Source organism: Alosa sapidissima, chromosome 8 (genome assembly GCF_018492685.1).
Source record: "Alosa sapidissima isolate fAloSap1 chromosome 8, fAloSap1.pri, whole genome shotgun sequence".
NCBI lineage: Eukaryota > Metazoa > Chordata > Actinopteri > Clupeiformes > Clupeidae > Alosa > Alosa sapidissima.
This window is the reverse complement of record NC_055964.1, coordinates 15,260,895-15,283,495: the sequence shown is the minus strand read 5'-3', so window position 1 is coordinate 15,283,495 and position 22,601 is coordinate 15,260,895. Positions and strand designations below refer to the sequence as shown.

General features: G+C 40.8%; 2 protein-coding genes and 1 long non-coding RNA gene across 9 annotated transcripts in view; 1 reads left to right on the top strand and 2 right to left on the bottom strand.

The window, feature by feature from the left end:
• Window positions 1–361: 361 nt before the first annotated feature.
• hdr (hematopoietic death receptor) lies at window positions 362–8,315 on the bottom strand. 2 transcript variants are annotated; one of them, XM_042101146.1, is made up of 10 exons: window positions 8,012–8,315; window positions 7,382–7,535; window positions 7,003–7,131; window positions 5,093–5,204; window positions 4,695–4,780; window positions 4,429–4,515; window positions 3,180–3,217; window positions 2,554–2,817; window positions 1,880–1,925; window positions 362–1,681 (listed from the first exon to the last, which is right to left on the bottom strand). In XM_042101146.1, the coding sequence occupies exons 1-10, from the start codon at window positions 8,177–8,179 to the stop codon at window positions 1,389–1,391; spliced, it is 1,377 nt and encodes a 458-aa protein (XP_041957080.1). In that variant the 5' UTR covers window positions 8,180–8,315; the 3' UTR covers window positions 362–1,388. The 2 variants fall into 2 exon arrangements, with proteins under 2 accessions (XP_041957080.1, XP_041957081.1); XM_042101147.1 differs by having other exon boundaries at window positions 2,746–2,817.
• Window positions 8,300–20,555, top strand: LOC121715427. Its single transcript, XR_006033602.1, has 4 exons — window positions 8,300–8,449; window positions 8,688–9,159; window positions 13,112–13,477; window positions 20,469–20,555. It is a non-coding gene; the product is annotated as an uncharacterized LOC121715427 (long non-coding RNA).
• unc5db (unc-5 netrin receptor Db) overlaps window positions 13,475–22,601 on the bottom strand; it is a 104,655-nt gene continuing 95,528 nt past the window's right edge. For 5 of the 6 annotated variants that reach the window (XM_042101140.1, XM_042101144.1, XM_042101142.1 and 2 more), the window contains 5 exons: window positions 20,462–20,689; window positions 19,272–19,421; window positions 16,604–16,768; window positions 16,148–16,326; window positions 13,475–15,463 (listed from right to left, as the gene is read on the bottom strand). In XM_042101140.1, coding sequence (XP_041957074.1) covers window positions 15,280–15,463; window positions 16,148–16,326; window positions 16,604–16,768; window positions 19,272–19,421; window positions 20,462–20,689 — 906 coding nt within the window. In that variant the 3' untranslated portion in view covers window positions 13,475–15,279. Of the gene's footprint in view, window positions 15,464–16,147; window positions 16,327–16,603; window positions 16,769–19,271; window positions 19,422–19,963; window positions 20,080–20,461; window positions 20,690–22,601 lie in introns of those variants that run through there. The other variant, XM_042101145.1, reaches the window with a different exon arrangement.

The window sequence follows — 22,601 nt, the reverse complement described above, 5'->3', positions numbered from 1 at the left end:
TAGATATTAGACAATTTCTCAGGGTCCTTTCAATCAACACTTACATCTTACATCTGACTCAGATCTTCAGCTATGCCATATGTTGATCCTCTGTTGTTCAACTCCAGTGTGACTTAATCTACCATGGAGATGGTAATGCAATGTGAAATGCTATTGAAACATCACACAGACCTGTGAAATCCCACCAGAGAAGGCTTTCCTGAAGTGAAACGATGACACCTGCAGACTACTTGTAAAACGTAAAGGCCAAGAGCTAAACCCTACATTCATGCCAATTTACAATGCAAAATTATCATGACATGTAATCCAAGTGCACTTACACAGTAAAACACAAAAATAAAATAATTCTCATGATCCCAAATTACAGAATTCTTTTTTATTATATTTACAGGAAAGCCCTATCACATGGGAATGTATAACTTTTAATTTCATTGTGACAACCTCTAAGATACAAAACAACAGTAAACCCTGAGATAACAACACACTAGATAATGGAAAAAAACCTAGACTTGTTTGTTTTGCTCTTTTCTTACAACAGAAATTACAGTGGCAGGAAATATGACACAGTCAAAGATATACAGTCAAATACAACTTCAGGGCTACCAAATGACAAGTAAAAAACCTAACATAAAAAATATTCAAAGCAACATATAGTTTATTCTTCAGTGATATATACCACACATGGTTGACATTCAAAGATCTCACCAGTCTAAATGTTTGTAATTAAGAGATCTGCCTGTTCCATTAAATTACCTATTACCTTGCTTCACTACAACAAATTCAGAATTTTCTGTGGACAAATAGAAACTATGTAAAATGTACTGCATTGAAGGCAATACTGGATGAGTACAACACCAAAAAGATGTTTCTTGATAAAAAATGTTATTCAAACTTTACAAAAGGAGACATGAATTCTTAAAATACATTTACATATACGATTACTACATATGACTAACTCTCAAGCCTAGGAGCGGGAGACAAACTTTTGGCTGAAAGAATATAACAGAACAGTGCCATTTTGTTCGATGAAACACTTGAAACTGAAATTAAATCGAAATGTTAAATATTGATGATTTCTCCAATTAAATAATTTACTTCATACTCTGGCACTATTTCTTCATACTTTTTCAAAATAAATAAGACAAATTGCACAGAACTTTATGTATGGGTATACAATATGACATTTTTACATTAAATTAATTCACAGCCTGATTTTATGCTCCATTTTTGGTTAACATACTGTACCTAAACAAAACATACACATGTACAATTAACCATAAATGCCAGTGCAACTGACTTATTTAAAAAAACAAAAAAACATTCAAGTTCATTTCCAAACAAATATACAAAGGCCATATCAACTCTGTTAGCATGGCTTTAATCATACGTTAAGCCCCCTCATACTTATAAAGACTACTCTCTACTGCTTTTTCAATTATGTTTTCAGCGGAAAACCTCTGGTCCAGGAATATTAATGCGTCTATGAGGTTATTAATACTGGCTTTCATTCCTTCTCTTTCCATCCATATTCGGAGGAGTGCATACATTTTGTCGTCTGAGCAATTATTCTCCACGCCTCTGATGTCATTATCAGTGAGTCCTAAATGTCGAAAGAATCTCTTATGGAACAGCACATCAACCTCTTCAAAGAGGTCGAACGATTTCCTCAGCGATTCGTCTCCTGAATAAATAAATAACAACCTTAAATATCTTAAAAGTCACTCCAGATGACTCAAGTGTTAAAACATGGTGAAACATGAAAATGAGTGAAACATCGGAGTTTCATTTATATACGATTCTGCGGTATACATGATTTGTATTTCTAAAGGAACCAAATATGGTAAAACGTCATTAAATGTGTACGTCCATGTTTTCTTACCATTTAGAGGAACGAGTCTTGGAATACCTGGAGTATGTTCTGTCACCTAAAACAGAAAACATAATGTTGGTATTGTAACTGAAATATCTATGTGTGGGATACAGTATCAGTTAGTTAGCAAATTGCAGCAAATAACAGCAAATTGATGCAGCATCTGTATAAAATTAACCTCATACTAAATGACTAAAATATATTAATTTTAATGATTCCAAATGTCAGAAACATCTCAATCCCAATTGTTGTTTGGAATTGAATTCTCTTACAAACATAGCTTTGTTACAAAAACAAGAAAAAATATGTACCACACAATACTCATCAAATGTTAAGGATATAAAGTATTGGAGCTGCTGGAAGATCACAGTTATGCGGTCTCTGTCCCTGGCACAAATCCTTGGAAAAGGGCAGCGAGATTAAATCAGAGCTAGGCAATCTTGTAAGCAAAGGCACAGAGTGGCAGCACTTCTTCATTCTAACTGATGCAGCAGCCATTCTAGCCATTTTTATCAACTGAACTCGATCTCCAGACAGCTGTGTGATGTATAAACCTGAGCTTGGCTGCACTGGAGACCTCTGCTAGTTAACCCGGGCCTTTGTGGTCAAGACTGCCTGCCCTGTTTGGACGACATGGACAGACAGACAGAAAGCGAAAGCGTGCTCAGCGATAACACGCTCACCCGAAGGAGAGGCTGTGTCAGCGGGTTGGGAGGCGCGGAGCTGCTGTTGCCACTGCTGCTGCTGCTGCAGGAGATGGGTGTGTGGGAGGGAGGCGGAGGGAGCGCAGACAAACTGGCTTGCGAGGAGCTGGCCGTGTTAGGGAGGCTCTCTCCCAGGCCTGTGTCCTCGTCTTCTGTGGCCGCGGAACCCACCAACTGCTTCAGGGCACGGTGTATCGGCGCCTTCGTCACGGGCCTGTCCTCAACCACCTGAACATTCGTCTCCTTATGGGACATTAAAGAAGCATTAATAATGTTAAGAGCACAGTGTCAGACAATGATTTACTGATAGAAAAATAATTAAGGATATCCTGTACCGTTCTATTAAAGTTAGGTCATAAGTGGGTTGGAGTGATTGATGGGAAGCGGTCACCATTAATTGCATTTTGAGCATATAGCAAACATTGTACAGGAATTCCAATTAAGCATGGCAGCAACATTGAATGCAAATAACATTCAGATCACATTTGCAAAAGCCATGCTGGGAATTCAGTGGGAGTTCTGAAAACACTTCAGTTTCAAGGGTGTGATAATTGCATGTTGTGGTTATGATATTAATTAATTTACTGAATTAGACACATATTTACCAAATTTCTCTGGTGGGTATTTTTCCTTCTCAGAGCATCTGTAAGAAAGAAAACACATAGCAATATAGTCATGAACAAACTGTATTCAAGAGAAGCAGGGGTGGTGATTGGTGACTGTAAGCTAGTCAAATTGTATCCTAAAAAAAGTCTTTGCCATAGTATTTGGATCCTTGGGATTTGATCTCAGGCTGGAAAAACATAGATTTCCTTAATTTCTATAAAAATTCAGATGATTGGATAGGGATGGAGACAGGGAGTCAAAGACATTTGGGGTGGAGGTTGGTGTGTCTCCCTCATGGCTCCCCCTGACTGGGCCAGACAAGTGGACTAGCTTAGCACTCCATGTAAGATAGCCCGTCCTTGGCCTTGGTAGGTGATAAAGGTAGCTGCTGCACTCCAACTGTTATCCATTACTGTGTGCGCCCGACTTTAATTTGATTGCGAAGATCCCAGGGAACTTGGAGCAGATGATCGACTTTGTGTCGTTCCAGTAATGTCCTTGTTGTTGTCGTCATTCCACAGGAGGTATCTGGGCGAACCACGTCAGTTTTAGCTTGTAGGGGCAGATGTTCTGTGCTATAGAGTTCTTGTTAGTTTCTTCTTGTTCAATCTGTACAGTTGCCAAGAGTTTATCAGAAGGCCTCAAGGTCGTTGGGTGATAGAGTAGCTGTTGCTTAAAACTTTAATCCCTATCCACCTGAATTATGTGCTACTTTATCTGAAATAGTCTCTGTGATTCCCAAAAAATCCATCCCAGTTGCTAAATCCATTTTTGAGAGCCACTGAGCAGTCCAGAATACACCAAAGTTCTTTGTGTTGGGAGTGGATCACTTATGAAAGTTTACATTCTACTGTAAGTTTAGGGCAATAATGATCCTTAAAGAAACACCATGGAAGAATATGCTACTTTGTGTCAATATTCAACACTTTCAGCATTAGTACCCAGTTAGTCCAAAACCGAGGTAAAATAATTGCATTGTGTTGCTTTAAAATATTCTTGGAGGTAAAACTGTTCCCTATAAATATTAACCAACATGCACAAATGTGTTAAATAGTTTTATGTTATTATACTATTTCTGAAAGTCTTCTTTGTGTCAGAAATAGCTATTTTTGAAAGGCAGCATGTAATCATTCCCCCTCCATCTACAAGTCTGACAGTAACTGTGCTTACCTTGAGTAAGCAGATAACTGCAAATAAGATAAATAACTTCATTAAGATTTAGTATGAAGATTTGTATTATGTCCTTACCTCTCAATTTATGTGGCAAAGTCTTCCAAAAGGCAATGGCTCCTCCAAGCACAAATAGTAGCAAGATGACTACAACAACTACAATCGCTACAGAGGAAAGAAAAATGATCATTAAACTAAATGTGCCATGTTTGTTTAAATCTCACAGATGTACTCCTGAAACAGTGCACTCAGACAGAAAGGTGAGCGGTCCTGGACATCACAACACCACAAAACAATCAATGATAACATCATCTTTCCATCTGTATGACGCTAAGGAACAGCACCTGTGGTGTTCACAGCTTCTCTCTTCTCACAGATGGTGTTGGAGGAGGGGGTACATTGCTTCTTTTCAAACTCACCCTCTTTACATCTGGTAACAAATAAATAAATAAAACAATGTCCGCACAGTTAAGTAAATACAGAGACACCCAAAGCAAAACTGCTCATGCTTCACTGTAGCCCAACCATGTTACTGCACATCTGGCAGCATGCCATATGAAATGGACATATCCAATCAACACACGGAGTTCAAATTCTATTTGATCTGTATCATAGCATAGTGCAGCATGCAAGAATGAATTCCTTTTGATTTCCTCTTGGTACACTCCTCTTAAGAAATTCTGCTTTTCTCTGATTAATAATACAAGTCACTACTGCAAAAAAGAGGGAAACAGCAGCATACTTGGAACATTTCTTGCACACTTCACATGCATGGTGAGGAAGACAGAAGGAGCCTTCTTTGCACTGGCACTCTGTGTCGCTGATGCGCGTGCAGACTTTTGTGGGCTTCTGATCTGCAAAGAGGACACACACACACACACACTTCGAGTTAATACGAAACACAAGACTTTGCTCTGACAATCAGTTGATCACCAGCTCAGTGCATTTTGTGCTGTATATTTCATGAGCCTATATTGAGATGGTTAGAAGATCACAAAAGATATTATGGCACAATGTGGTGTAGCAGAGTTAACAGAAGCAGAGAGGGACAAACAGGCACGCAGGCCCAAGGTGATGCAACCTGTTGGTTTCTTCACAACAATTTAGCTCCTTTCCTTGTGCTTCTTATGTACCAATACTTGGCTGGTGTTGTTGAGATTCATTCAATTCATCTTTGCGACAGGCGAGAGCAGCCAAACTGTGGCATATTAGGATTGGTTTGGACTGCAATGTTTGTATTGGTTATTGACCACCAACAAGCAAAACAAACAAAAAATTTAACACAGTGCTGAGCCAATGCCAGGGTCGGCCAAAGCAAGCCAACCTGGAACAAAGCCACTTGGCAGAGGAAGCAAAGCAGGCTGCCAGGTAAGATGGGCTCTTTCTGGGATCGCCAAGCTGACACATGTATACAGCCAAACATTTAACATTCACACTGCCCAATAAAGAATATATATATATATATATATAGAGTGTCTTGTTTTTGGAATTGGGTCTATATTCCTCAGATACAGTATAATGCCCAAAACTATTTTTCTTAATGGCAGGTCGCTAGGACTCAGGACATCATTGGTCAAAGCAATTCTCTATCCATCAAAATCGTGTAACATTCAAGGGTTCATTCACTGGCTCTGATTAACACTTTTAACACCTATCTACCAGCTCAACACTGGTTTCACCAGCAAAGGGGAACATCTGCACACTGAAGCCTATTAAACTGTCCGTTTGTATCAGGGATAGGGAAAACCAGTCAGTCTGATGCCCATTTCAGTGGCAGCCTATTCGCACCTGCTGAAAGAACAATCGTACAGCGACACTGATGCCTGAGTCACACTGGCGGTATGCAATCCCCCCCTCTGCCACAGACCCAGTCATTCTGATGCTGAGGAGAGTATTTGCCAAGACAGTGAATTTGAACCAGCTTTATAAACCTAAGTGCAGTGTCACAATAGTTTAAACGTGCCTCTGTCTCTGCTCCACTTCCTCTTAGATTGTGCACTCCCTATGTACTTAAATAGACCATTCCCTAGGTTGTTTATAAACTGTAGTAAACTCTGATGCTTGTTTGTTTGGGCAGTCATTTAGCCACAGCCTCACAGGACAGTTCCACAGGAACACTGACATTTTTCTCTACGAAAAATTTGTTTTCAGAGGAGTATTATTATTCTCAAATGTGCCAGTTTGTCTTTTCACCAACTGGTCCTACTTTCTCTTTCTCGCTATCTATACAATATCATAATGAAGGGCATTTGCTAAATGTCAAAAGCTTCCTCTACATTTCAACAACAAATTATTTTAAATGGCAAAACACAACCCTTAACCTGACCAATTCAACATGTATCTTCAAGGCAACATACTCAAGATGGAGGAAATTATGATTTGGAAGCATGTTGCCATTGAACTGGTTAACTATCCAAACAAAGCAATCTATACAACTTGGGAGGTCAGCATCAAAACAATTGATGCTAAATACCATTACCATAAGAAAACATTTTTTTCTAACCCCCTACAGTAAACAACGTATTATTGAAAAATAACTATTACAATGAGGTTGCAATTTAATGATATAGAGTAGGCAGTAAGTCACTAGTCATTTGTAATTCAGTGTATGGACTAGGGCCTACAAGTCTAATGTTGATTAGTGATTCTTACCTGGAGGACACTTTGTGCATGATAAACATTGACTTAGTCCATTCTCATGTTCAGTGTATGTGTCATAATCACATGCTTCACAGCTTCCCTCCTTTAATGTTTCAGTGCAATGCTCCTTAACATAAGTGCCTGATGAGACAAATGGAACAGAGATGTTGCACTTTAGAGGATCAATAAACCAAAAACAGAATTGTTGAAAAAGCAAGCATTTTTTATTTGGATAGTTGACTTCGAGTTTCTTTCTATTTTTTTTTTTTCTGTAATTGTTCACTGAATTGATCACCTTGACCAAAGCCAAATCTCGAACCCTAACTTTAGCCAAGACCTGGGACCATACAAATAAAGTGTGACCCTTAAGTTATCCTTATAGCCTACTTACCTGCTGGGCATTTTAAACAGCAGATGCCTTCGTGTGGATATGTCCCTGCTTTGCAAGAAATGTCTCGTAAAGTCCGATTCTTTCTAACATTTTCTTCTAGTTCCCAAAGTGTCCTAGCAGCGGCCAGGTGAATGAGCCATAACAAAATTACAATCTGAAACAGACCACAACACAATCTACATTTGTAGCCTATTTGGAAAAAGTGTTAAACGGAAATCGATCTAAATCGAAATATTAATAGATACATAGAATCCATAATAAAGAACAGAATACATTCGAGTTCTTTGCATGCAATGCACACAAGTTTGTTATGGTAGTTCGGCAGCATTCACTACTCAAACTTTAAATCAATTCCGCTACATGCGTGTCCGATGAAACCTGTTATTGTTAACAGAAAAGACACATAACTTGCTGTTGCTGTAGCCTACATTAATGGGATGACCCTATGTCTACTTTAACTTATCACACTGCCGACAAAAGCTTATCTTATAGTCGATGTATAGTTTTCCATAGGCCCATTACGCTTATCATGTCGTAAGGCTACAGCTATAGCCTATAGTCTCGTGAAGTAGGCTATTAGAGCCTTGAAAGCTCTTGTTTGGCTTGTTTGGCTTGTAGGCTACAACCTACCTGACCGCTTACTCGCTTCATACTTAACGTCGATGTCGTCCTCTTACTGACATTGTAGAAAAGGAAGAATAACTTTTCTTGACAAAACTTTAGGCTATATTTTCTACGATTTCGGACGAGTGGACAGCGCGTTCCAGTCGGTCCAGCCACTGGCGCATAGCCTGACATTCATAAACTTCCGGAGAAGGTCTGGGACAAGTCAATGCATCCGCCCCGCAAACTTATCAGTGCGTCACAGTAGGTGAGGCCAGTTGGAGAAAAGAAAGAAAAAAAAGTAGGCCAAGGAAGAAACAGGAGAAGACATTCGCACACAGAAGCACATTCTTATCACACATTAGCGTTTAGGACCTGGGAAGCATAATGGAAATAAATAGGCTATGTCAGGTCAGGTGTTATTCAACCCAATTGAATAATTCAATAACTGACGAGGACAGAGTGGTGAGAGTTAACATTAAGTAGCCTAGCCTAAAAGTCTGGGTTTCACAATAATCTCTCTTCTGGATATGTAGCCTATAGGGTTACATGCACTCTGGATTTTTATAATTTTCTATTAATGAAGTACAAAATGCAATACATATCTTATTGACATAACCTTATTTATTTATTTTAGCTAAACTGGAAAACACCTCAAGCCGTTTCTTTCTTTCTTTCTAACTTGGCTTGTGTTGGTCTTCAGCTATCACCCTCAACCCTGTATGCCGAGGCCTACACAGACCGACGTTTGGTTGACACTATCTTCAGAGTAGCTGCCTGGACTGCTGTGATATTCTGCTGGCAAGTCCCATCAGCATAATGGCAGAAAAGGAAACAGCTTACTAACTAGGATCCTTTGGGGAAACATTCACCAAGTCAAAGGGGAATTTCATACCAGTGTGAAAGAATGTCAGAAAAAGTGTCACTTCATCGTTGTTTGCTCTGACCACTTTGATGAGGGTAAGCTCTAACTCACTCCAACAGTTTCCAAGCATTTCTGTGGTTATTCTCTTAGATACCGTAGATTAATTCATCAGACATAAATGTGTACATAGGCTATGACGTAGAATAAAGCTTTACATATTTGTCTGCGGTTTGTAGAATTCTTCTGAAAGACCGGGCGAATGACGTTATACAGGCGTACACCACCCAACTCTGACTCAGTGCTTAGCACTGTAAGTTAATGAAGAACTTGACACTTAATAACTGTTGACACTTAGTAACTGGAATGTTACAGTAGACCTACTTCTTACATTATATTTATATATATCGTGCATATTCTCCTGGACTATTGATTATGTTCGATTTTAAGAGTTGCTGCTTTTTCATACTATCTCTGTTGATTTACATCAAAAGCATAATCAGACACTACCACTGTAGTACTGAGACAGCAAATTAAGTTGTGACTCAGTTAAATTGTAAAAAATATTATCCCTAGCTTAAACTTAATAAATAAGTAAATTAAAGAGTTTTGACATGTTTATGCATTTTTTCTTTTTTTGAGTTACTGTGACCCTTTTTGACATGATAAGACACATGGCGAGGGGGGCTTTTCCCTACAACTGCTCATTTAGAGATAAGAGACAAAATGAAGTCAAGTCAAGTTGTCTGCCTCTGACAAATCCAATGCATGTTAAACTGTCTCTCTGAACAATTTTGAAGATTAGAACCGCCCAACAGTCTCCTCCCTTCCTCAACCAGTGGATTTATCTCCTTGGTTTTGTTGTGTCTGCAACGGTAATGATATCCCCATTTCCCAGTCAATAAAGGTGTCTTGGGACAGAGTTTTGTCTTCATTCTGTCACACTGTTTTTTGAATAGCAATTTCAAAACACACACACACACAATACATATGCTCCTCTGTGAGATAGATAAACCATAGTCACTTTAAACATGTCAAAATGGTGGAGGTTCATAGCAAAGGCTTTGTCAGTGTGAAGGCATTTATTGTCTTCACTCACCAAGGTTATTTTCTCCCATACAGTAGCCACTCTGTTTTCCCTGTGGCCTTTAAACTGTTATATTGACCCAAGGAATGGAGTTCTCTGTAGAAGTCTTGGCACATATGAAATCCATGAGGAAATTGCCCTGCATGGTGTGATAAGTACCTTATCAAGCCCTTAGTCCAATGCAGCTCAACAGTTAAGCAGACACTGGGGGGCCATAGAATCACTATGGTCATTATGGTGAGTGTCAGCACTGTCCACCAGTCCTCCCATGATAGGACTTAATTTACGTGTGCGTACAATGGGAGCAGAAAAGAGGCCTGTTAAAGCACGAGGCTGTCACCAGCACTACTTTTTTTTTTACTGTCCCCGGATTTACAAGATACCCCGTGCTGTGTTAAGGAAGAGCCTGTGATAAGGAAGAAGGTCTTTGCGATGCTGGATGTAGCAGCTAGACTATTTAAAGGCTTATCTGTGAGACTAGGCGTTTTAAATTCAATATTCAAAAAGCTGCAGTTGTAATAGAAAAGTATATTCGGATGGCTCAGACAGAGAGAGCGCAGATATTTGGGCGTAATTCTCAGCTTGTATTTCTAAACAGTGTGAGCTCAGAGTTACAGACTAATCTCAATGGATCACACAAAATTACTTTTTCTGCTTGATGTCAGCACTGTTTCACTGTTTTTCTGTTCAAATCAAGTAGTTGTAGATATATTTCATATACTGATATAAATAAGTATATTATCTTCCTGAGAACACTCCTACATTCTGCTATTTTATTTGATGTGTGACCAGCATTTGCATATGGGACCTTAAAGGGGGGGGGGGGGGGGGGGGGGGGGCTATGGAACTGTAAGGGTATGTGTCACCTAGTGGTCACCTAGTGATACTAGAAAGTACAGCGAGAGCTGGCGGTCTGGAGCAACAATGCAGTGGGGGACACATGAGGAGAAGTGCAGGGGGATGAAGCCACTAGATGGCATTGTAACATAATGCTAATTAATGAAATCCCACAGTGCAGCCTGCAGATAGTTCTATGATCAAACCACTGTTTTAATCTACAGACAAACCAGTGTACGTCAAAGCAAATCTCAAGAGTACATGAACAATTGTACCCATCTTCTCTGAGAAGCAGATAGAGAAAAAGCAGTCTTAATAAACAAAGAAACGTCACATGCAGCTTTTCAGCTATGCCCTTTCCATGAACACCTCACTTGGTGGAGAAAGTTAAAGTATCTACTTACATGACAAGCAAGCTTAATTTCAACTGTACATTTATTTCCAAAAGGCTGCATATACATCTGCAAATTCTACTGTACAGAAAACATCCAAAATGTTCATAATTATAGATACATTATACCACAAGCTGCCCCGGCAATACCAAACATGGATGTTTCACACTAGAAAAAAAGCTCTTGCTGCCTACCCTTTAGTGTACTCATATATACCATTTGATGTAATGTACTATGGTTTTGTTTTTCAGCCCTGCCTATACTTTACAACATTCACCATTTACAGTAGATAAACAAGGCACAAGAATAGTGATGATGATGCGAAAGGCCATGCGTGATATGGGCAGAGAGTGAGAGAGAGAGAGAGAGAGAGAGAGTGAGAGAGATAACTGCATCCTAAATGAGTGTGATGGCAACAACAACCAGACATTTCCATATACGTGTCCAAATGTATCTGCAATTTAAAAAAATAAAAAAGACAAGCTCTCTTTGAAGTGAATCACACATATACACTGAGATTTATATTCAATCTCGGACAAACAAACTTGAAAACATAATACTGCACATACACTGAGCTGAGCTTGGTGAAGCAGATGCTATGTGTGGGTTGAGGGGAGAGCAGAGCAACTGAATGCATGTTTATGTGTGTGTGAGAGAGAGAGCATTTGGACTAGATGTAGGTGGGCCGGAATACTTAAGCCAACTGAGACGTCAGTGAACAGATTTGACCTAGAACATCCAAATGGACCAGATCAATGAAAATGGCCGAGAAATAAGGAAGTACAAAAATAGTTTCTGAATTAGGTAAGATAGGAAACTGGAACACTGATGAGTCGGAAAGGGGTCCCAAATGTGTTACTCTTTTTAATCAATTCCAAATCCAGCAAGAGAGAAAAATGGGAAATTGATCAATACGGAAATTCTGATGGAGTGCAACTGAGACTCATATATGGCAGACAGGTGCCGAATCACTTGACTATTTCTTAGATCATCATAACGATTTTAGTGTCTAAAAGTGCATAACGAAATAGGTATATGACCCTGAAAAACTAGAGTATGCCTGCTGCTTCCTTTTGTGAAGATGTGATGATGGCTTGACAAGCAAAGGGTTCTAGAGAAATGAAATTCGTGGGCTGACAGACTATACAAAGAGACAGCAGGACCACACCATGTTTTATGTGGGCCTACTGTAGCACATTTTTGTATGAAAAAACAATGAAAGGAAAGTACTTGTTTCACTTTTCTCTCTGTTTCTCTGACAATACTGCACGGAAGAGAGAATCGTATTTGTTTAAACAACACACATACAGTAAGAGTCACACATACAAGAACAGATGGCAAAATCATGACGATTAATGAAACTTTGAATCACACAAAACAGCTCATGAAAACAATACTGTATTCTTTTTTAAAGTAGAATTGCAAGATAGAAGCTTGTGGTACTACATGTGTAATATATAACCCTTTAAAATGCCGTTACAAAGCTTGCATTTACGAAAAAAAGAAAGAAAAAAAAAACTATTAAATAAAAAAAAGAAAAAACACAAAATTAGCCTCAAAGCAAAACATACCTCACCATACTGTAGCCTTTATATAGTTTAGTTTTTTTTTTAATGCAGTAGACAACATTTTTCAGACCTCCAATATTTGAATAAATGAATGTTAGAATATTTGCAAGACTTATTGGCAGAGTGGAGAAAGACTTGTTGGTGGGACATCAAATGATTTCTTGGCAGAATATCAGTCACCGTTCAGCAACTGCAACCGTTTTTGCACACCCTTTAAAACTGTGCCGAGCCATGCTAAGATCATCTTAGCTCAGGGGGAGTTGTACAGTATCTCTCCATTACGGTGATGGCACAGGAGAAAACTGATTACTCTGGTGATATGTCTCAGACTCAACCTGCCAGTATCTAAAGGAACCATTTTGAATCTCTCTTTCCTCACAGTTGTCCCACATTTCCACCAATTGGGACACTATCCTAAATGACAGACCCTCTCAATCCTTTCGTCAGAACCATACACTGCCAATGAACACCTGTATACAGCTGGCTTTCCACTATGCCAATACATCTGTGGTAATACCTCCTTTGTTGCTCGGAAAACCTGTTTGTTGAGGCTTTCTAAATAACATATCCGCTGTACTCAGTTCCTCCCGCAGCCTGTTTAATGACATGTTTCACCTACTAGTCAGGAACTCCGTGTTGGAACCCCACATGGTCGAGGGCGGGGATTGGCTGGCGCTTTGATCAGGTTCTGAAGCAGGGCTGCGATTCATGGCATGGCATAGATCAACTCATCTGCCAAAGCATATGGTAAGACAACCTAAGCTCTGCATGGCACAGGACAGAGTAGCATGGCTTTTTAAAAGCAAGCTAGGAGGGAAAGACACCACAACAGCAAGCCCCTAATCTTTAGTGTTGTCATAGCAGGCCTCAATCCTTCATAATGTTGTTGCGATGTCTCAACAGTGTATACACTGACAGAGCAAATGCTGTTGGGAGCAGTCGACACATACTACTTGAATGAAATGAAGTTGTGTTTTACAGTAAGAATAACATCAAATACTGGGTGTTTTTTCAGTAATGTTACGAGGTTAACGGCAGGCCCATCCACTGTGCCGCAGAATGACAATTACGGCACAAACACTTGTAGGTGAAGTGGTATGTCCAGCGGTTATGCATATTTTTGTGGACCTGCTAACCTTGCATAATGTCTGAACCTGAGCAAAATATGCATGTTTAGGTCACAGGAATGTTGAACAAACTAAACACAACTACCCAACTTCAAAAAAAAAAAAATGTTGTTGAAACCACTGAATCCATGAAACATGAAACAATCTTCTCTGGTAAATAATAGTTAAATATATGCTAATGAGAGGGGAAAAAGCTAAGCTTCCAGATATATAGTGTCCCTTCCCAGGGCCTTCTGCTGGTGTGACTTATGTGGCGTGATATTGGAACTGATATTTTTAGAGACCTGATATAGGTAAAGGGTGAGTTGATCTTAGGAGGTTCCTTTGCAGCAAAAAAATAGGACTCTACTGTTTGCAAAACCAAGGCTCACTACATTCCCATCCAAACGCCAACAGTTTCACGCAGAAGCACTATGCGCAGATTCCCTTTTTCATCAGCACAGTGGTATATATCTGGATGGAGGAAGCGGAAAAATCAACACAGTCCCTAGTGTAGCATTTTAAATTCTCCTCTGCTATTTGGTACAGATGTGAAAATGTAAGAGTCAATATATATGCAAATAAGATCAAACACCATAGACCAAGGCTCGGAGAGGGAAGGGATTAGTACAAACATAGAGACTGTACTTATCATGGTCAGAGAAAAAAAATGCTACTTTGTGAGTTTGGTACTATGAGAAAGTGTTTAGCAGTTATGGAGTAAACTCGGAGCTTCTATTAGAGTTCACGGGTTCTTCAGGGTAAACAAAACACAGATAACAACAAAAAAAACAATCAAACAAACACATAAGTGCAATGCAGTCCTTTTCAGAAGGCAAACTTCAATAAAAGGAGTACAAGCAGGACATAATTCAAAGGTAGATATACACGCACGTGTGTGTAACAGAAATCACGCTTAACAACCACATATCAAGAGTAAAGCCTCCATAAACCTCGAGAAAATATGACATGATGAAGATGGACTTGAACGAAGAGGTTAAACTTTCTTTTGGCTGCAGTAGACTGGTACCAAGTTTCTTTATTCATTCTATGGTAAAAAATTACCACCACACACGCACGCACACACACGCACGCACACACACACACACACACACACACACACACACACACACACACACACATATAATACAGAATACAGTGCCTTTGATCTGCAAGCAAGATCTGACAGATGACATTTTGCTCGTACAAAGCACTTGAACAGTTTGCTTTTTAGGTAATTGATACGTTGCTGTGGACTTTGCTTTGACCAGCACTCCCCTGTGACTAACCCTGGAGATGCAGGGATTGAGTTTGCATTCTCCTACCGCATGTTGACCGCCAGAATGTTGATTATATTAGGCCATTTTTTTGAATTTTTGAAGTTTGTTTCATTTTGTCTTGTTTGTGTTTTTTTTCATCCATAATAAGACCGAAAATGTTCCCTCATTGGTTATAGTCTTGGCGTGGCTCCTCTGGGCTCTTGAGCTGGTGCTTCGAGTTGATCTTGCCTATCTCCTCCAAAGCGCTGGCTAGCGAGTCAAGGTCGCCATTGTCCTGGTTCTGAGCCTCCCACAGGCTCAGGATGACTGCAGAGGGACTCCTCTGCTTCGCAAAATAGGACAAGTTCCTGGTGGCACAGACAAGGGAGAGGGGGGGGGGGGGGGTCAATGTACCATTTCACAGTTAAAATGAGTGTGCTTGCACTTGAAACATGAAATGCAAAATATTCGTTTTTTTTTTTTTAAGTGAGTGGGAGTTAGATTAGGATATCTTCAGCATGTTAATATCAGACCAGAGATCTAAGCCTAAGACATCACTGCTTAAATGAAAGGTTGCATATGCACAGATCAGCCATACCATGTCACATCTGAGGGAGTAATTTCACAGAATTGTCTAGATCTTTTTTTAGGAGACTCACAACTTTCTGCATTTCCCAGAACCTAAACTCTACACACAGGTAAATCCACTAGGGGGCACTGTGTTAACACAATGACCTATGAACCATTTTACGCTTCCTAGTACATGTACATCCTATACATGTATGGGCAGGTGTGACCCTTGTACGCAAATACATCATTAAGCTTCAGCACCACCTTAAAAAACATTCCCTTTAGCAGATAGGGAACCAATCATCTAAATTATTACTAGTGTGAGAGCAAGCTACCCTGGCTACACGAGCCACAGGAGATGTATTAAAAAAAAAAAGAAACTAATAAGCGTGGATGACCACAGCTAGGTTTTCAATTAACTCTGTAGCCTCGGATAGAGCCGGAGGTGCTTTATCTTCATCTTTTGAACTGCGGAGCCTTACCTCTCTATGTGGAGCTTCTGTGCTAAGAGCTGCCAGTCCTTGCCTTTAGCATTGGCAGTGTCAAAAGTGGCGCAGATCCTCTGTCGGATTGACAGTGGTATTTTGAAGGCTTTGGCCCCCGTGTGCGAGGTGACTGTGCAGTCTGCCTGCATAAAATATGGAACCGTCTGTTTTTCACTCTGTGAAGGAGACAAGCAGAACAGGCGGAGAGCCGAGGAGTCACAACAGTGTCTGACATTTTGGAATGCCTGAAGGATGAGCACTCGAGCTACTTCCGCTGACTGCAAACCCCCAAAGACTTTTCTCTTTTTTTTCCCCTCAGACTCGGGTCGTCACACAGCATTGCATTAAAATTCCACTATAATGCTTATATATTGATGACTTGGGATGGTTAAGGGGAGCGTATAGAGGAGGAGCCAGCCAGATATTTATCGGCGTGGGTTTTTTTGCACTGACCTCTGTGACAGAAGTGTAGACCTGCAGAATCTGCTCGTGGCCCTTGACCTGCCGCACGCTGATCTTGCAGGACAGCTGGGTGTTGGCCGAACTATATCTCTCCAGTAGGAAGGCACAGTGCAAGGGTTGCTGGTTGCTGCACCACACTTGGGAGAAGGAGAATTCCTGAGGGAAGAGAGAGAGCAAGAGAGAGAGATATATGGAGAGAGAGAGAGATAGGGAGAGAGAGAGTGTGGTTAAAGGGGGAAGGGAGGCCAGGAGGAATGCCTAGACGAAGACCCTCCCGTCTGCAAATGTCTCCTGCCCTCCCTGACAAGATGAGTCAGTCTCTGCCCTTGCAAAGGACTGAGCACGTAGCAAAATAACACATCAACATTAAATGCGCCGGCGGGTCTTTGAAGTGTTCATCAGAGAGAGAGAGAGAGAGAGAGAGAGAGAGGGAGAGATGGAGAAAGAGAGAGGGAGAGAACCGGTAGAAAAGGTACACACGATATGCAAGATGGCAGAATTATCGCATAGCAGCACACTGATATGGCCTCTTTTTGAAAAAGGTGTCTTGGTGGAGTTTCTCTGGTGACAAGCACAAGAAAAAAAAGCCTTTGCTTCAATCATGGTGGAACTCTATTAATGGAACTCACTTACAACCTGAGAATTGGAAGTGCTATCTGGGTGGTGGTGGGGCTCTTTGAAAATGGGCTGGTGTGAAAATGATGTGGTCTTTGATGCATAATTAATTTGCCTGAAATGGCACATCTGTGGGCAGCGTTTTTTACCTTGACCTCGCCTGCTCTCCCCCTCCTCTCTCTCTGCATATTAAGATGACCTGCAACTGATTCATTCACGACACTGGGCACAGGGAGAAGGGCCATGAATAAAAGCACAGGGGCCCTGACTTGTCTTTAGAGGACTCTTACCCCCCAATGATTTCAATGATTATGTAATTGTCAACATTATAAAATCGAAATAAATCATAGAAGAGATGTATACTAAATCTTTGGGATAGTGGAAAGTATTATTGATCCCTATCCTGAGTGAGAATGTATTGTGCCAAATTTCATAACGTAATTTAGCAACAGTGCCGCCAGCCGAGCTAGCTGCAAGTTACCAGTGAACGGTAACTTGCAGCATGGAGCTTGAGCTCCAAGCGGATTTGTACGCAGCCTTACAACACTGTTTACAGCTCTTCGAGTCACGGTAAAATGTATTTTTTGGTACATAGCTAATTTAGATACACGGTGTGGGTGCTTGCGTTTCTTTAGGAATCCGACAGCTTGGTTTGTATAGAAATGAATAAGTGACACATACACGTAAGAGGTTGGACATAGGCTACATGACGGTAATATGTGACGTTCCGATAGCTAACAAATTTGTCACATTTTATCGCTGCACGAGCCTAATATGGGCAACAAAGCCAAACGTCGAAAATATGATGAAAACTCATTGCATTGCATAGCATAGTATAGCACCGATTTAAGTGGCTTAACTGAAGTGAATATCATTAATTTTCAAATAATTGTGGGGGGCGGAGGTGTCACTGTTTTCAGAGGGGAGGCCCACATTGATGGAGTTTGGGAACCCATGTCCTATCCTAACACACACTCATACATACACACTCATACCTACACCGTACACACACACACCTTTTTCAACCCCCCCCCCCCCCCCGCACCTTGGCTTTGATCCTCTCCAGTGCAGGATGCAGCGTATAATGAAACTATGGGGGGAGAGTTATGGAGCTGGCTGGCCAGATTCTCCTTAGCGGTAAAAGCTGACTTGATGTATGGAGAGGGCTGGAGCCATTACTCCACACCTGCTCTGTGAGATGGAGAGGTTAAGACAGGCTGTCTCCTCTCACTACCGCTTATAAATAAAGGTAGAGGGAACAGACCTGGCGAGAACTCTTTGCTTGCCACCTGCATACACTGACAACGTGAGTATGGATATTCCTGAAAGGGATGGTCACTCCGACAGTGCAGGATTTGTCATGTAGATTAAATCGACGGGGACACTAGACCGGAAAATAATTGTTGCTGCTCACATTCATTCGCAAAGCCAGAGAAACGAAATTAAACCCACCTATGTAGAGCAAATTAGGCATTCTGTTGCTGTGTAACTAGCCTGTGACCATACCCTCTCGTGTCATTTTTATGCTCTCTGGTGTGCTGTGTGGTGTGCTAAAGGAACAAGGTGAGTTGACCTGATACCCTTTAGATGAACTACACAAAGGGTTTCAGCAGCACAAAGGTTGGACAAACTGAACTCAGGTTACCATGGTGTTCGACAAAGATTCTATTAGGGGCCGCTGATAATGACCTGCTTCATAACGACCTAATTTCATTACAGCTTGCCTCTAATTGCATCACAGTTGCACAGTTCTGACACAACCCTGGACATTTCCCCTCAGAAAACATGAAGGAGGAGAGATGAATACAATTATTTTGTAAAGTATGCAGAGTTATTATTTATTGTTAAACTACAGTCTCCCATTGCACTGCATCTTGAATGTTATCCCTCTTTGTAGGTCACTTTGGACAAAGACATCAGGTAAATGAGTGAATGAGAATAAAATATATTTCCTGCAGATGACATAAGACAGGAGAGATGAAAACAATATAATAGCCTTTAGAATCACAGAAAAAGAAAAAAATCAGAGAGTGCTTGAAGATACCTGACAGGTAGTGAAGGGTTTGATATCCCATAAAAAGTGGGGGAGGTCCTGGATGGACACCTGCAGACTGAGCGAGTTCCCTTTAAAGAGCAGAATCTTGGGCTCCTCCAGAAGCTGTCCACCTTTGCTTGTCTCCGTGGTAACCACTCCCTTTGTCATCAAAGACAAAGGGAGACGAAAGGGAGATAAGGAGCAGAATGAAGAGAGAGAAAAGGGAAAGAGATAACACAGGAGATGCAGAGGTGAGACAGGAAGGAGGGAGTGGGAGGCGTAATGGAGAGAGAGAGAGAAGGGAAGAGAGAGGGGGAGAGAAAAAAGGAAAGCAGAGTATTTAGTACAGGCTCATTTTTAAAAGAAATATGAAACATGCTGCATTCCCTTGAGAGAGAAGAAGAGACAGACAATGTGTGTGTGTGTGTGAGAGATAGAGAGAGAGAGAGAGAGAAAGAGAGACAGAGAGAGAGAGAACAAAAGGAATAATCAGAGCAAGAGCAAGACAGGGAGAGAAAGAGACAGATAGAAAGGGAGGAAGGGTGAGTGAGAGTGAGAGAGAGAGAGAGAGAGAGAGAGAGAGAGAGAGAGAGAGAGAGAGAGAGAGAGAGAGATGCGACGACTGGGGAAAGAAAATATTAAAGCACATTATTTACACACCTTGCATCTCCATGCAGTGAAATGAAAGACTCAGTGGGATGCATAACTCACATGGCGTGACAAGACAATAGATTGAGACTTTCACAACTCAATAGACCCTGGCACTGCCCCTCTGCTTGAGATGATATATTGGCCGAGGCATCAGTCCTTCCACAATCTTTCACCAGAAGTCATGTCCATGTGCAAAAAAGAAGCCTTTTGATTTCTGACACCGTTTAAAAAAAAAAAAACAAAAAAAAAAAATCTATTCCTGCCCATTTTAATCACGATTATAAGCAAATAAGGAAATAAGTGAAACAGAAATGGACACCCCCAAGAGTGGGGGTGGATGCTACAGTGATTTTTTTGTATAACGTGTGTAGTGTCAATCTGTCAACCAGACAAATAAATAATGAATGCATCCCATCAACTGACAAGACAGCCATAAAATATAATGACTAAGGTGAGTGTGTTCTACCTAGAGGAGGCCCTTCAGACAATGGAATGCTTTCTGTTACTATTCTTCTGTTCTAACGCCGTTCAATCCTTCCCTGACTCACCTGAAAGGCATATGGCGTGTCATCCACACAATACACGCGGAGGCTGTAGTCCGTGGAGTTGGGCTCCGTGCTGCCGAAGACAGCCAGCTTCATCCTCTTCACGGCCTCCTCGGTGAGCGCTTCGCCCACCAGGGCGTATGAGCCGGGCTGGTCCAACAGCACATGGCAGCAGTTGGCCTCCATTAAACAGTAACAGGACGTTGACTCATCCTCCACTGACATCACTTCCTGAAATTGGACATTGGGGGATTATGTAGTGGTTATGTCTATGGCTTATGGAAGCATACATTGCAGCAGCATTTATGATCCGTTCAGAATTTGAACATTGTTAATGTTGATGCTGATGTTGCCCAGATCTATAGTAGGCCTCCTCCACAAGCAATACACAGGATTTCTGTGTTGCCTGGGAAGTATAGATCTCAAGGTGACTGATTAAAAATTTAACTCTGGCTGAGTTCAATATATGATTTCTGGGGCTACAGTTCAGAGTCGGAGAATGGGCCTCTTTTTTAATACATATGTATCTATTCATTCAAGTTGTGCAAATGAGATTCACTCATAAATCATTGGATAAATCCTCAGGATCCAGAGAGAGAGAGAGAGAGAGAGAGAGAGAGATGGGGTGAGAGAGAGTGCAAAGGAGCATGTAAAAAAAAACAGTTAGTGGAAAAGACAGGAGTAATTTACTGGAAATTTTCCTGCAATTTGGGTCTACTTAACCAGATAAAAAGATTTTAAAATGATGTAAACTGAGAAGATGCATGGAGCAAGTTGTGCCAGGAGACAATCTTTATTCCCATTAACTGCACTGGCGAGATAAACCATCTCTTGGGACTGTGCGGCCATTTAATGAAGTTTTATAATTTAAGGAAGTAATACACTCCACAATACGTTGAAAATTGAATTTAAATCCGCCCAAATTTCCCCTGTGATTCTAATATATCTAAAAAAACATATTTACTGACTATGTGCATTTATAGGCCCTTCAACCCAGCATGACTAAACATGACTAAACACTAAATGTTACAGTTCAGCTTTGTAAACTGTTTATCATCTAATGAAAGCATGTAGCAGGCAAACAAAAGGCTGCAGGTACAACAATTGAATCCCAATGACTGGAATCAGACTTCAAGAATGTGTTTGGAGAGAGAGGGACAGACTAAATCCTCTCCCCTTTACGTGACCACTGTAGGACACTTTGTAGATCACACTGTAGGCAGATTTGGGTAGGACACTCAGTCTGGCAGTCGAGACCATCCAATTCTGCCCCCACTTCTTCATGGTGGCAGAACACACAAACAGTCCAAAAACTCAAAATCTGCAGATTCCAAATAATGAATGCAAATTATGGCTAATCACAGAGAGATAAGATACACAAAGAACACAATAACTGTGGCCCAGGAAATCCATTACCAGATGTTCTCATGTGAAGTGTGCATAGAATAGTCAGCTTTCAGTAAGTCAATAAGCCACAGTGATGATGTTAGTAAGAACTTTTCATATACCTGGTGGCCAGCAAAATGCTCTTTCAAGAGCAATTTCATACCATTATTTGGGCCTTAATGGGATCCTTGTCACCTATTCTTTTCAGAGCATTGACATTTTGCTCAGATTGCATTTCCTTTAAAAATTCTTTTCCCCTCTCAGTCTGATCATCAGGTAATTTGACTTTTGAATAGGACACCAGCGGGTCTATTACAAATCGCAAACAGCAGACAAGTGCGGACACATTACCGCAAAACAGACACTCTTATTCCCATCTGCATTGACCATGTCCACTAGACTTCAAAGAGAAATAAATCTCCTCCAATGACCTCTTTGTCAATGGCAGGATTTGTATGCTGAAATGGCCGAAGTGTGTGTAAGAGGAGTGTGTGTGTGTGTGTGTGTGTGTGTGTGTGTGTGTGTGTGTGTGTGTGTGTGTAAAGAAAGTGGACGGGGGTGGAGAGAAGAAGAGCAGTGAATTTATTGATAGTAAGGTCAAGGAGAGGCTTTTTAAGTAGATAGATTTGTGTCTTTCATTTCTTTTCAGCCCAGGGGTCAGGCACTGAAACATCCATACAAACACAGCACTTTCAAAAATTGCCTTTCTAAGGCCTCCATTACAGCTCAATTTCTTACAACAATGGCGTTTAAGACA

Bases quoted from the DNA above. Each gene is read 5' to 3' on its own strand.
- hdr (XM_042101146.1), bottom strand. From the start codon at position 8,179: ATGTCAGGCTATGCGCCAGTGGCTGGACCGACTGGAACGCGCTGTCCA. The intron at 7,132-7,381 runs GTAAGTAGGCTA...TTGTCTCATCAG, and splicing joins CTGTTTAAAATGCCCAGCAG to GCACTTATGTTAAGGAGCAT. The intron at 4,781-5,092 runs GTATGCTGCTGT...ATTTGTTACCAG, and splicing joins GTGTGCAAGAAATGTTCCAA to ATGTAAAGAGGGTGAGTTTG.